Raw genomic sequence first — 15274 nt, 5'->3', positions numbered from 1 at the left:
GTGTTATCTGCGGGATTAATAGTTTAATTGGGAATAGGAAATATTATTCATCATTGTTGATAGATTCTTGAACATTTCTTTAATATCATTATATCCTTAGTTATTTAATCTTTGATATTTATTTAATTTTATGTTTTCAGCTATTAAAACCAAACCCCTTTCTAATTTTAGTTTAGTTATTATTTTGAATAATAATTTGATCATAGTCCTCATGGGTTCGACCCTTATTTACTGCTATATTGAAGTAGCTGGTGTAAGTGAATAAAAAATATATATTTAAATTTGATACAGCATACGACATGCATCACTGGGTGAGTCACTCGCTATCTCTCGAGCTCTTACTTTGCCCAAGGCTTCAAACCTTCCAAAAATGCAAAGAGCTTGTCCACTTCGGACATGTCTTTGATGTCAAGCATCAACCAAGAGAATTTTTTCATGTATTCTCGGATTGTTCTAGTGTGCTTCAGCTCTCTCAACTTGTGTCGAGCTATGTAGGAAACATTTTCAGGGAGAACCTACGTCTTCAATTATCTCTTTAGCTCTTCCCATGTTACTATGGTGCATCCGTCGTTCTGAATGTCATCGTACTTTGTCCTCCACCACACTTTGGCTTCTGCAGACAAGTACATTGTTGCCATGGTGACCTTGCCATCTTCTGATTTAGCTCTCACGACTCTAAAGTACTGCTCCATATCATAGAGGCAGTTCTCTGAGTCTTTTGCGTCTCTAGCCCTACCATAGGGCCTTGACTCAGGCACCTTTACTCTTCCATATTCCATGCCAATTGGTCTAGGTGCAGGCTGATTCCTGACCACCGTCACAGTAAGGTTCATCTTAGTGTTCATCTCATCCTTCAATGCCTCAACTGACCCTCAGCAATTTTCGACGAGGTCATTAAGTGTTTCTTGTAGGTCTTTCACCGCTCGTTCCACTGCCTCAATATGTTCCTCCCTCTAAGGACTATTGGGTGTACTTGAAAGGTTCTCCCTTCGCTCGATTGCAATTATGCAGGCTAGTAAATTGGCCGTATCTCGCTCCGACATAGCCACACGGTTTTGTGTGTTGTTTGTCTCTGGTTCTAGCCTGACAGAGCTAAGATCCCTGAGCCTTTCATCAAGGCCATCTAGCTCTCCAATGCGCCTCTCCAACGCTTAGATCATTTGAGTGTTGCTCACCATCATGCAGGGTCATCAAGCTTTCTCTAACCTGGCTCTAATACTAACTGTCACAGGCCACCATCTTGCCTCCTCGAATTGACGGAACGTGCGACACTTGTTAGCACACTCAGCTAGCAAGTAAGCATAAAATTAACACATGCGGCAAACAAACCCAACGGTTAGCCACGATACAAGTCTTAGACATGTAAGGGCAATGATGAAGCATGAGCAAGAACAAAGCAAGCCATCCAAAGGCAACGTCCCCCTCAACAACTAGAGCATACAACATAGGCAACACACGATGGCCCAATGAAGGTAACAAACAAGTAACACATAGACCATAAAGGAAGCATACACAAAGGGACATGGATAAATATTGTTTTATTCATATATGGCCTTGATAGGGCAAGAGAGTACACAACTTAAGCCCCTATCTGCTAGTGTCCATGGTACTTCCCTAAGTCACTAGGTCACCTCCCCCTAAAGAGCATTCTAAGGATATAAAGTCTTCCCAAGAACATATATGATTTTATACTTGGAGACATATACATAATTACAAATGTGTCATCCCTTACCCTTGAGGTTACTTGGTGCATGACTTGACTAATGATCAGACACCAAGGCATGCTCATACATACAAAATGGCACCCTGGAGGTGTGTCATGTCGCAGCATGTCACACGCCGCGGCCTGAGTCCTCTAGCAGAGAGAGTCGTGCTCTCTAACATGTAGCAAGTCGCGGGCCTAGGGGTGGGCCGCACCTCAAATTAGGGGAAAAAGCCGATTGAAGGTTTTAAGCTCGGGAACCCAAATGTTAAGGCTCAGGAAGGATCCTACTACCCGTTTTAGTAGGATTTGAGGTCCCAAAGGCTAGTATTTTTACCCGAAGTTCTTAATTAGTTAGGAATTGATGGATATCAATTGATTATGTTATTGTGACTAGGTTTTATGTCAAAGCCTGGGTATAGGGGAATGTGCTCAAGATTGCGTTAATTTGTCAGCTCGGGACACAAGTAAGAAACCCGTCGGTGCCTGTAAAGCAGGACATGGCCCTATTATTTGTGTTTCAGGGTGTGGCCCCTATATTTGTGTTTATTGTATGAGTGAATACTTGTAAAATTATGCTATGTCGTGCATGCTTATGAATGAACAGCAAATGCCGATAACGTCAAAGGCCAGGATCGGCGTTAGGCACGCTTAGTGCAGGTTGCTAGGGCGAGACCCTTTAGGGTGTTGTTTCCACTCGCTCGATGAAGAGCGCGAACCCAGTGCGTGCTAAAACACCTAGGTCGGCATAGGAAACTATATGTCTCTTGACTGTTTATGCTGTATATTATTTGATTAAATTGAGATATGTTGTGCGATGAGTTTTCTTGATGGGCTTCGGATCATGGGTGCTCTGTGGTGCAAGTAAGGGCAAGGGAAATGTCGATCAACAATGAGTTGGAGAGCATGGAGCAGCGTTTACATGTTTGGCCTACCTGGTTGCCACGTTCGGGGTTGTTTTGAGAAATTCATTGTAAATGGTTAATTTTATCGCTTAAGTCAACTGTATGGAAACTTTTGAGTTGTAATACATTTTGAAATAGAATTTTGGTATCCCAAATGTATGAATATTATGATTTTAATGAATGTCCAGGTCTTTTATAATTAATGTTGTCAAATGAGTTTTTATTTCAATTTAATCACACTTTTGACCTAAAACCTCGTTTAGCGAGCTAATGGTACATTTATAAATCCCATGGTAACGACTCTAACATAATAGGGCATTACCACATGACACTTGGCATCTTTGGAGACACGATGCACCGACATCAACCTATTGAACTTCAAGAGGTGGTTGGTGGGATTCGTACTGCCATCATAGGACGTGATGGCAAGCATCTTAAAGCCTCGCGGTAATGGGGCTTCTACAATGTGAGGAGCACATGGCTCCCCGTCCTCTTCCATGTCCTCTATATCGTAGTCATGGCCTTGCTGTTAGTCCATTTTCAGTATTATCCTCTTCAAGGTCTCTAACTCAGTGCGAAGGGGGTCACAATCTTGGTTGGCACTTTGTGTCGGGTTATCCCTCTTTCGGTCGTTGAGACTGTCCCGGAGGTCTGAATTTTCCTTCATCTCGAGTTTGTGCCTGAAAGCCTTGTAACACCTATGAGCATTTAGTTCGTCTTGTTGATCAGTTTTTCCTCTGAATGCACCACTACCCTCAGGGTATCCTACTTTCGTTTCCCCGTCGGACTCAATTTTTTCATTGTTAACCAAGATGCTGAGATCAATTGGCTCCTTAGCCATTTCTCCTATGGTGTGGGTGAGGTGTTGGGGGACACCACCTCCATGCCACGTGCAATCTGTATTGGTGCGTCTGGGCAGAACGCCTTGGGCTCCACCGGAGCTGACGACCTGGCAGGGTTGGGCTCCATGGGCACCTAGGCCTTTACCTTCACTAGCTGGCCTCGGGGCTTGGTTGTCTTCGGGGTTCAAATGAGACTTCTTTCACTTGAGAGTAGGGTTGTCATCAACCCTACCCTTGCCACGATCTTGTGGCATAGGTGGGGCTTCAATTCTAGCTGGGTGCATGGGGGGCACACCAGCTGGATCGATAGGTGGCACTCCAGCTGGGTGCACAGGTGGCACACAAGTTGGTTGCCTAATTGGTACTTCGCCATGGGGGTCCACCCCCAGCCCTTGGGCCGCCAGAGTAGCCCTCATGGTGTTTACCATCTCCTATAGGGTAGTGATATTACCCTCCTAGTTGTCGAGCTTTTGCTGCAGAGTGGCCACCTGATCGTGAAGCGCCACCACTTCTGGCACCTCCTCCACGTCCATGGTCTGAGGATATTCTTCCTCATAATACTCGTCATCCACACCATTGTACTTGGCATTTTCGTCGTAGTCTTCAAACTGTGTGATTATAAAGGTGCAAGACTTACTAATCAAGTCATATAGTTGAAAACGTGACCCTAAAGTCGTAATTAGGTTAGGGTTAAAATATTTTGGTCATAAACAGGAAATTTCTCATTAAAATAAATGTTTAATAAATGGGACCCCAAAATAGGTTTTATAGAACAGTTTACAAAATTCAGAGTTTATGTACAACCACAAGCCACTCTAATGGCAAAATAGGAACTTTAGGTTCTCCTGTCCCTGTACAATTCCTCGGCCATGGCGGTCGATTAGCTGACTAAGTACATACTTCCCCAGAGCTCTCCAACCCAGGACTGGTCCACTTTTCCCTTGCCTTTACCTGCACCACGTAGCACCCGTGAGACAAGGCCCAGCAAGAAAACCATAATATAGAGCATAAACGATAATCAACAGTCAGATAATTCACAAATCATCAATCAAATACTCAGCAGGTCACATTATACACATAATCAATAATATCAATCTGCAAACCAACATTCAATCATCCAGATAATGAACATGCCATAATTATCAGCCTAATAACAATAAACATATCACACAATATCCAAGGTCGACGCCCTTAGGCCACACCCTCTGATTATCCCACTAACTCCGGCTCGCTTAGGCCGAGGTCAGTGATTATACACTTAACCTTAGCTACCAGTGGCCGAGTCGCGTCCTGTACGCAAATATTAATTTCGGCACTCTTAGGCCGTTTATCTCATGTCCCCATGGCATAATACCATCGTATGACATCATATACAAGTCTAGGGAACTCTTAGTCCCAACATAATCACATAATCGGGTGTAATTTCCTTACCTTTGATTCCGATTGCTTTCGTTAAAAGAAACGATCCTCGGGCACGATCCCGTCTGAGCCCTAGCATACACCTAGTCACAACAATAAAATAGAACCCTCATTAAAACTCAATTTTGTAACCCAACTTCAGGACCAATCCTTAGCTCTCGGGAAGCCCAATCCCACCAAACAAGGTGGCAAAATCGACCCCCAAGCCCCCAAGCAAAGACCCTAAATGAAAACCCAAAAACCAATTTCTGGGGACAGGGTAGCGCTACAGCACCACCAGGTGGGCGCTACAATGCTACAGATAGAGAAAAACACCCCCCAGAAAACCAAGCATAGCGTTGTAGCACTCCAATGCTAGCGCTAGAGCGCTATAAACAGCAACATGCAACCTTTAGGGTTTTTCCTTCGAACTTCCCCGAGCCAAAGCTCCATAAACCCACTTCAAATTTGAACTAAAGTCCAACTTGAGCCTACCATCCACTATATCTCACCCAACATGTCCTAACAACATCAAAACTTGGCCACATGCATCATCAAACACATAAACCAAACTTGAGCTCAGAAGCTCAAGAACATCATCAGGAAACCAAAAACCTAGAACTTCAAAGTTAGAATTGGTTACCTTAGCTGAGAGAATTCGACCTTAGGTTGTCTTCTATGCCCTTCCTGTCTTTAGTCCCTCAAATCCCCAAGCTCAAGTCCCTTGATTTCCATCCAAAACTCAAAATCAGAATCAACTTCATCAAACTCAGAAAATTCAGACCAAACTCTTAAACCTTACCTTAATTGGTAGCTAATTCCAGCTGAACCTCCTAGCTTCACCAAGAATCAATGTCCCAAGCTCTAGCCTAAACATCCTCTGAGTTTACAGCTTCAAAATTCAGAAGAAAGGGTGAGAGGAGAAGAAATCGTGTGGGAGAGAGAGAGGTCTCTGATTTCTTCTTTCTTTCATTCCTTTAGTTTCTAACCCTTTCTACAACTTCCACTAAATCTAAATAAGCAGAATAACACTTATCCCCTTTTTCACATCAAAAGACCCTTTTGCCCTCCCAATTAAACCTAAGTCTTTTAATCATTCTAAGGGCATTTTGGTCATTTGCTCCCAATTCCCGCTAATTCCTCGAATGTCCTTAAAGTTTACCACTTAAATCCTGTCATCTAATTAATCACCAATTATTTTCCCCAACACCTAATAATCTCCCATATATTTCTCGAATTCCCATAAATACCCCTAGGCTCCTCCGAGCTGGGTATAATTCCCCACTGCGACTATAACGCTAAACTGCTCACTAGGATCGCCTTAAGCCTTATGTTGCAAATACTTCCACATAATAATGTGGTCTTAAAAGTTTATCACAAATAATCACATTTATGCCCTCAACGGGCCAAAATTACAAATATGCCCCTATAAGCTAAACAGGGCCTGTATGCATACTAATACTCGTAGTCATGCATTTCACATATCCATATAATCTTATAAGCATGCTTATCACATAATCATGCATCAATTCATTTAAATCATACATAAACCAATTATGCCCTCCTGACACACTAATCAAGGCCCTTAAGCCTTATTAGTAAATTTCAGGTCATTACATACGTGGTTCAAGATATAAAAGAGCCCTAGTCCATGAGTCTCTGATATTTAGTGAGCAATAGGCTTGTTTGAGCAAGCTTTAATTGTGGTTCTTAGGCAACATATATATTGCATTGAGTTACAAAGTTTCTCTCTCTAAAAATCCCTGCCTCTACAAGGAGATACCCTAGCTTTTTTTATAGATGTTGGGGTCATTAATGTTAATCATCTATCATTAATACAAATTTCCTCATTCTGGGGTATTAATGCTGAATTAATACAAAAATTGTTGCACTAAATAGAGAATACAACTCATGCGGATTTCATGGGGCCCATTATAGAAAGTCGAATACCAACTCTATGGGGAACATATCACTAACTGTCAGGGTGTGGCGCACATTTGCCTATGTCAGGAAACATTGTGAAAAATATCGATTCATGAGGGTACAAACTTGACACTACTAATCAAGGCTCACCATAAGTTTTCAAATGATCTTCTAGTGGTCCATTCCCACAAAGACTGCCACCTGGCATCTGCTCCAGGTTCGAGTACCAGAATCCTAGATCTGAGAGATGGGCGAGTGAAGAGAGCCTCTCGGGATGTGGCTTCACCTGGAGACATCCTCGCCACAAGGACAGACCTCGGGGTGTGGCCTCATATGGAGACATCCACGACTTAGCCGGATTTGGTTTCCCCGAGGAGTTCACACTCCAAGAACCTCATGACTTGTCTTGTCACTAATTACTCCTAATTGCCACGTGTCGGGTGGTGAAAACACGAACAACATCTCTGCTTTTCCGTTCTTATTTATGCATGCTCAACTCATTAAAAGACAAATTCTAAAATTTTACAATTCATTGAATTAATAATTATCGAACTATTACATATCATTGTACAATTCTGCGCAACAAATACTCTAATACACAAATGTGCTCAATTGATCAATTATGCGCAATGGTGGTGATTTCTGCTACCCAAAATTTTCTTGCTTGACTTGTACCTGCTACCTAGTTATTCTTTGTTTGGGTAGTACGGGCTTATCCCCTTGTTCTTTCTTCTCGGGAAAAGAGAATGAGTCTCGGGGCATGACTAGCTAGAATTGGGGGTCGAATTAAGTTGTTGGAGATTTTAGTAATTTCACTCCAACATCCCAAAGACAGTCATTGGGGGTATACTGGTAGCAACTGTTACCAAATGGAACAACAATGAGGTTGAGCCGAGCCACTAGAGATTCCTCATTTTAATTCTAACACCCCATGGAAGTTATTTTTCAGATGACAGAGTAAAAAGCACTTACCACCTCTAGCAAAGTCAAGGAGTAGAGTGGGATTGGTCCTTGTCGGGAAGCCACTCGCCCATAAAAATTGATCCATGTAGTCCCGAGCGTGGTTCTCATTGCTACTTGGAGCCTTGTTACTTCTCTCTGGGATCGCGTTCTTCATTAAGGTGTAGTACCCACCTTGGCCCCCCTTTCTTCGTACGTTGCCAAAAGTTGTAGACATATAGTATCTCAGCTGGGGAAGGGGTAGGCCAGTTCTATCTTATATACAGATCATAAAGCCCAGACAACACCCGATATAAATTATGGGACAACTGGAAGGGGGCTATACCGATGAACATGAGGAAGTCGACATAGTATTGGTGCAATGGCAGGGTCACACCAGCCTAAAGATTAGAGGCACTCCAGGGCTCGAGCCCGTGGATGCTCTCATGTGCCCTCTCGTCCTTCCAAGAAAAGTGCACCAACATCTTACGAGTGTCCACTCTGTAGTGGGTGAGAATCTCTCCAAAGCACCTCGATGATGGAGCTTGCTGAGGATGGCCTCTGCCTCGATTCCCGCAGTAGGGTAGGGTTTATCTGTTGCCATTAGACCCTCATTGGCTGCTTCCTTCGAGATGGCAACTCAAAGAGGTCTTGTCTCCACAGGGGCGGGATCCTCTCGCACAACCAGGGCTTGATTACTACTAGCCATTCACTTCCCTTTCTCAGGGTGTCGCTCAGCTTCTCGAGCCATCCGGAGAACTTCAGCGTCGAAGGCGTAGAACCCTTGTGTGTGTAGTTGGTGGAGCTCCTCGAGCATCTGAAACTACAAACCAAGTAGTTAGCGCCTTGCCCGTAAGAAAGAAGGGTCAAAACAAGGATCCCTACGACAACTGCTCGGGAAGAGAGAAGAAATTCTGAGGACGTGGGGTGTCCTTGGGGCCAAAGAATCAACACTGGAGAACACCACCAGATTTTTTTAACACCGCCGAAATCTGGGAGTGTTCCAAATTCCGCTCGAATGTCCAGAAAGGCAAAAATTGCCTAAGGTGTGCAATAAGTCATTTTGACCGCTTCTAACACCAAAATGTGCCTGAAAAGACCTATAGAAGGTCAAAACAACCCCTAAAGTACCACAAAATGCCTGTTCCAAAACATGCACCTAAACTATCAAATTAAGCTCGACGCAAACACAAAACCAGTAAATACTTACTCGAGATGTAGTGCTGGTAGGTGCTGAAACGAGTTTGAACGCTGAAGAATCGATTGTCGTTCACCTAGAAATAAGACCATTCTCACCAACCGTCTAGAATTGCAGAGGAAGATCAGGAACGAGCGAAGGACTGGGAAGCTTAGGAAAAGAGAGAATTTTAGAGGTTTTGAGTTTCGAATGGTTGAAGGGCATACTGAGAGGCGGTTCTCAAGTTTTTATACTCACGGAACCTTGCAGGGGTGTTCATAAAACCGCCCACACCGCACCACACCGTACAACAATTTACAGTTTAGAATTCGTCACGGTGCAGTTGCGGTTTGTATTTTTGCCAAATCGCGCGATACAATGCGGTTCAAACCACACCGCATTGCATCATTATATATATTAACTTTTTATATTTTTTTTCTTTTTTACCGCATTTAAAATTAATGCATAAATATTTTTATAGTAAAATATACACAATATCTAGAAATATATATATATATATAATGTTTTATAGGATGTTAACACATTCTATTTCAATCTAAAGATATTCCTAATTAACTAAAATGTTTACTTTTATATTACATTTTTTATTTGTTATTAGTTTGTTATATTTTTATTGTTTTGCTAAAAGTTTATTAGTTTGTTGTACATTTAATGATTATGTTAAACTCTTTATGATTATGAGATTTATTATGAATATTTATTAATTGTAATGTTTAATTGTTAAATTATTTGGCGATAGGTATAAACCACCCACACCACACCGCACCACACCGCATTTTTGCTGTGCGGTTTAAGGTCTATGCGGTGCAAGTTGCGGTTTGGAAAATTGATCAAACCGCATATGCGGTGCAGTCTAAAAAATTAGAGAAAAATTGCACCGCTCGCACCACAAACACCCCTAGAACCTAGGGTGGAAGCAATCTCACCCTGACCGTTAGAATATCTATGACATAGGTACTTGAGAACAATCCAACGGTTAGAATCTACAAGGCATGGATCGTGATCATTAGCTTTGGAAAAGGATGCCTTGGGCATAGGGCGAGAGGACACTTTGGGTATGGATTGGACGTTTTGGGCCGTGTAGTTGACCCCTCATTAATTGCACGGATTGATGGGCCCAACAATAGAGAGTCAACACGTGGCGTGACTTTCTAGAGTGACGTCAAGGGAAGCCCATACGTCTCACCCCGAAGACCTTTTTGAATTACTCCTCAGTCTATGTCTCCACCGTCTAAGGACGAGTGAAGACTTGGGGGGCAAATGTTGTCCGTGTTTTCGCCACCCGACACGTGACAATTAGGAGTAATTAGCAACAAGTCATGAAGTTCTCGGAGTTAAGTCTCCACTGTCCGAGAACGAGTGAAGACTTGGGGGGCAAATGGTGTCTGTGTTTTCGCCACCCGACACGTGCAATTAGGAGTAATTAGCGACAAGTCATGAAGTTCTCGGAGTGTGAACTCTTCTAGGAAATCCAATCCGGCCAAGTCGTGGATGTCTCAAAGTGAGGCCACGCCACAAGGCATGTCCTCGAGGTGAGGACATCTCCAGGTGAGGCCACGTCCCAAGAGGCTCTCTTCATTCACCCATCTCTTAGGTCCAAGATTCTGGTCCTTGGACCTGGGGTAGATGCTAGGTGTAAGTCACTACGGGTATGGGCCACCAAAGGATCATCTGACAACTTTTAGTGAATTTCAATTAGTGGTGTTGAGTTCATACCCTCGACAATCGACATTCCCACAACACCGCATGACACGAAAAAACATGTGTCGCACCCTGACAATCAGAGATATGTTCCCTATAAAGTTGGTACGCGACTTTCTGCAATGGGTCCCGTGCAATCTGCCTAGCCCATAGTCTTTATTTAGTGCAACATTTTTTGTATTAATTTGATATTAATGCCCCAGGATGGGGGAATTTGTATTAATGGTAGATGATTAATATTAATGACCCTAACCTCTATAAATAGGGCTGGGGTGTCTCCTTGTAAACAGTTCAGATATTTAGAGAGACAAAACTCTATAACTCAATGCAATATATACGATGCCTGAGAACCACCATTGAAGCTTGATAAAACAAGCTTCAAGCTCATTAAATACTAGTGAGTTGTTGACTAGGGCTTTTTTATAGCCTGAACTACGTAAAACCCTTGTGTTCTTTTATATTATTTTTTTTATACTCTCAGATTTAGTTGACAGCGAAAAAGGCAATCAACATGTATCAAAAAAGTAAAAAGAAAATGAAAAATGCTATAAAGATGGAGATGGTGATATGAAACAAGTAAAAGTTAACCAAACCTTCTTTTTTGCCGAAAAAATGGAGGAAAATAGGTTAAAATCCAATCGCTGGCGACCACATAATGATACAATGAGCTTCTTCTTCTCCTTCTCATTATTTTTTATTTTTTATGAGCAGTTTTTTTCAGATGGTGGTATCGACAAGTGAGCTGAAAGTGATACAATAGGGGTAATTTAGGTTCATTTTTCTACCATTTTGAAAACAGGGACATTGGGCTTGAAATACTCCTATTTTGATTCATTTACTGTAATTTCTTAAAGGGGCATGGTGCAAAATGATTATTAATGTTGTGTGAAAGTAAGTAAATGTCCATGTTTTTAATTTTGTAGTAAAATAGCCTAATCATCTATTTAATATCACATATTACCAAATATACCCTTTAACAAATTACTATTTTATTCTAAATATTTTAATATTATGGTATATGTATATTAGTTTTGTTTAATTAGTTTTTATTTTAAAGTTATTTTGATTTTTTTTTTCGTTTTTTATGGGTTGTTGAATGATATACCATACTACAAAATATATATACTGAGTTGAAAAATAATATACCATCAAAACTTACAAAATTATTACTCAAAAATGTATATACTATGCTAACAAAATTATATACTACCATTAAAATGTATAGACCATGATACAAAATTATATACTACTACTATGTATAATAAAATAGAAATTAAATATCACAAAATATATATATATACCATACCACAAAAGACATATACACCAATTGGAAAATAATATACCAACAACCTATAAAAAACTTAAAAAATCAATATAACTTTAAAATAAAAACTAATTAAACAAAATTAATATACATATACCACTATATTAAATTCATACAGTCCTAAATAAATAAATAAATTATAAAAAATTGTAATTTAGGTAATCAACAATGTAAAATGATCATTTATCTACAATTTAAAAAATGAAGACATTAACTTCTTGATGATTTTATTTTGGACAATTTCCTATCATTTCTCTTTCTTAAATATATACACACTTTGTCAATTAAGTCTAACCAAAGCTTTGCAATGGAATCTTATACATATATATAAGGTCTACCATAATTCTATAATATCAATGAGGAGGTTCAATCAAAACAGGTCTATCTTCTTTGCCATCGCAATAGCATTTCTCTTACTATTACCACTCCTTACGATGTTGTGTGCTGCCAGAATGACTGCCATAATGAACTCGCAGGCGCAAATTCTTCAACAAGCCACTAAGACAGCTCCGCCGTCACGGGCGTTTCGTCAGGCCGTGACCTCATTGCGGCGGAATCTGGTTAAACGCCGCGGGCCGCCTAATTCTGGGCCCAGCCGTAAAGGAAACCAGGCCCATAATTAATTTTTTTTCTTTACTTTTGGCTTATAGGCCCAGCTGACTTCCCATTAATCAACCATTTTCATCGTTTTTTTTTGCCACATATACTTTTTCATACAAAGTTGATCATGAGCCAAAATGTATATTTCATACAAATATTAAATGTTATTGTACTTTTATTTAGTGCCCAGTTCAATCTATGCAAGATTCATTTAAGTTAGAAGTAATGTAGCTATATATATATACATATATTTTTACATTACACTCGTCACATGAGGCACAATAACACAAGTTTGAACCGACTGAAAAGTCATTTAGTTTTTTTTTTAAATGTAATAAAGTTAAATGATTATTCATACATAGTAACTATTCTACCCAACACTCGAGCATTACAATTTACATTGCAGCTGTCTCACTCAAGTTGACAATATAAACAATAATGAATTTAACCATATATCAAAAACTATATCGTACTTTAAAAAAAATTGGTAACCAATTTTTGAAGCAATGGTAAAAGTTTTCTATACTCACAACCCAATCAGTTTGCAAACCTTTTAATGGTAATTCAAATTATTTTTCAACTAATGTTTTGAACACACTAAAAACACAGTAAGCTTCAGACTTGGCCCTTAAAGGAAAAATCCAACTAAAACGAGTAAAATCATCAACAAAAAGGATATAGAATCTAATCCTTCAGGAGATAAATGAGGGGAAGGTCCCTACAAATCAGAGTGAACCATTTGAAAGTGTTGAGTAGTTTTAACAGAGGTAGGAGCAAAATGCATTTGATGGTTTTTACCATATTGACAGGCATCACAAAATGAAAATTTTGACTTAGAACAAGAAGTATTTTCATTAGTCAGAACTTTATTCAATACAATGGTAGAGGGATGTCCAAGTCTATTATGCCATAAGGCAGCAATGTGAGAGGACGAAGTACATGGGGCAGTAAAAACAATGGATTTATTACATTAATGAGTATTATCAAGTACTGAATTAGAACAAGTAAGAAAATCATTATTATGCTGAAAACTTGAAGAGGAAACCTAGAGAGCATGAGTGCTTGAGGTTGGAGTAGCAGCAGTGGGATTGTAGGCACTGGAGTTCTCTTCACCTTGATAGCTGAGATCAAACCGATGATAGCATTTGAGTGCCGTATGACCTAGTCGGCCACACACTTGGCAGATTGGACGGGAGGTGGCATTTCGATGTACATGACCTCGATGACTCGAACCACGACCGCGATTGGTTGGAGGAACAAAGGAATTGTTGCTAGAGGGCTGCTTCTTAGTGGTGGAGGCGAAGTTAGCTGACGAATTGTGTAGATCAATGCCAGAAACGGAGTGAAGTTGCTCTAAACGCATTTCTTGATTCTAAAGAAGAAACTGAACTTCAGACAACGTGATGGAGTCACAAGAGGTAAGGTTGATGATCACGGCTTCATATTCAGAGTCGAGGCCTCCCAGTATGTAGAGAATGAGCTCATCTTCTGATATTTGTTGACCATCAGCTATTAAGGAATCACCGAGACAATGCATTTTGAGAATGTACTCATCAACATGGGTTGAACCTTTTCTTGTGGACTGAAGAGTTGTACGAAGCTGTAGAACCCGAGCCTTAGACTTGGTGGAGAAGATCTGGTGAAGAACACGCTAGATCTCAGCTGAAGAGACACATCGCACAACGTGACCCATCATTTCCTCTGAAATCGAATTGAATAGCCAACTTATGAGAAATTGGTCCAATCGCATCCATTCTTGAAAGGCAGGATTCAGAATCGAGCGGCAAGCAAGAGGAGGATCAGTGATGGTGGCAGCAGGTGGAGGACGATCTCCAGTAAGAAAACCTTCAAGCTGATGTGCACGAAGGGATGGAAGCATCTGAGAACGCCAGAAAGAGTAACTGGTGCGATTGAGACGAAGATTGAGGGGTGCAAGGTTCGCCGGAATAACCGCAGCAGCTTGAGAAGTCGAAGCAACAGTAGAAGTGGAGGCTGATGCGTGAGGATCTTCAGTGGAAGAAGACGTCATTGATGAGAAAAAAAAAAGAACCTGAACTCGTGATACCAGTTAATAAAGTGATAAAATGAACTAATAAAACTGAGAAAAATAAGCTCAAGCAACAACTGATCCTTAAAGTTTTTTTAATAAGTATTTATATACTACCATACAAGCTTAAGGAAGCTCTAAGAACAAATACACTGAAACAGAATTGTTGGAAGTTTGTTATAACAGAACCTAACACATTACAAAAGCTTGCTAATACAACAAGAAATACACAAATGTAATTCATTTTTAGGGAGTGAGACTTGATACTACACAGAGCCAAATGTACTGTAACAACCCAAAATTACTAATATGGCTTAAGGGCTTTGATTAGTGTGCTGGGAGGGCATAATTGGTTTATGTGTGAATTTATTAAGTTTGATGCATGATTTTATGATAAGCATGCTTGTATGGTTATATGAATGCAAATGTGATTATATGTTATAATTGTGAGAACCACATTATTATGTGGGTAAATCTGCAGCATGCGATTTGAGGCGATCCTAAGGAGCTAGTTAGCGGGAAAGTCACAATGGGGCTTAATACTTGACTTGGGGCAAGTCAAGGGGTATTTCAAGTATTGGATGGTTATTTAGGTTATCGGGTTATGGAAATAAATAATTGGAGATATATTTGAGGTTAGGAAGCCTAGGTGAGAATATTGGGAAATTTTACCATTTTGCTGTAACGCCCTGGAT

General features: G+C 40.5%; 1 protein-coding gene across 1 annotated transcript; it reads right to left on the bottom strand.

The window, feature by feature from the left end:
• Positions 1-13904: 13904 nt before the first annotated feature.
• Positions 13905-14561, bottom strand: LOC133799928 (uncharacterized). Its single transcript, XM_062237916.1, has 2 exons — positions 14217-14561; positions 13905-14168 (listed from the first exon to the last, which is right to left on the bottom strand). The coding sequence occupies exons 1-2, from the start codon at positions 14559-14561 to the stop codon at positions 13905-13907; spliced, it is 609 nt and encodes a 202-aa protein (XP_062093900.1).
• Positions 14562-15274: the final 713 nt, after the last annotated feature.

Source organism: Humulus lupulus, chromosome 9, assembly GCF_963169125.1.
Source record: "Humulus lupulus chromosome 9, drHumLupu1.1, whole genome shotgun sequence".
Lineage (NCBI taxonomy): Eukaryota > Viridiplantae > Streptophyta > Magnoliopsida > Rosales > Cannabaceae > Humulus > Humulus lupulus.
This window is presented reverse-complemented; position numbering and strand designations above follow the sequence as displayed.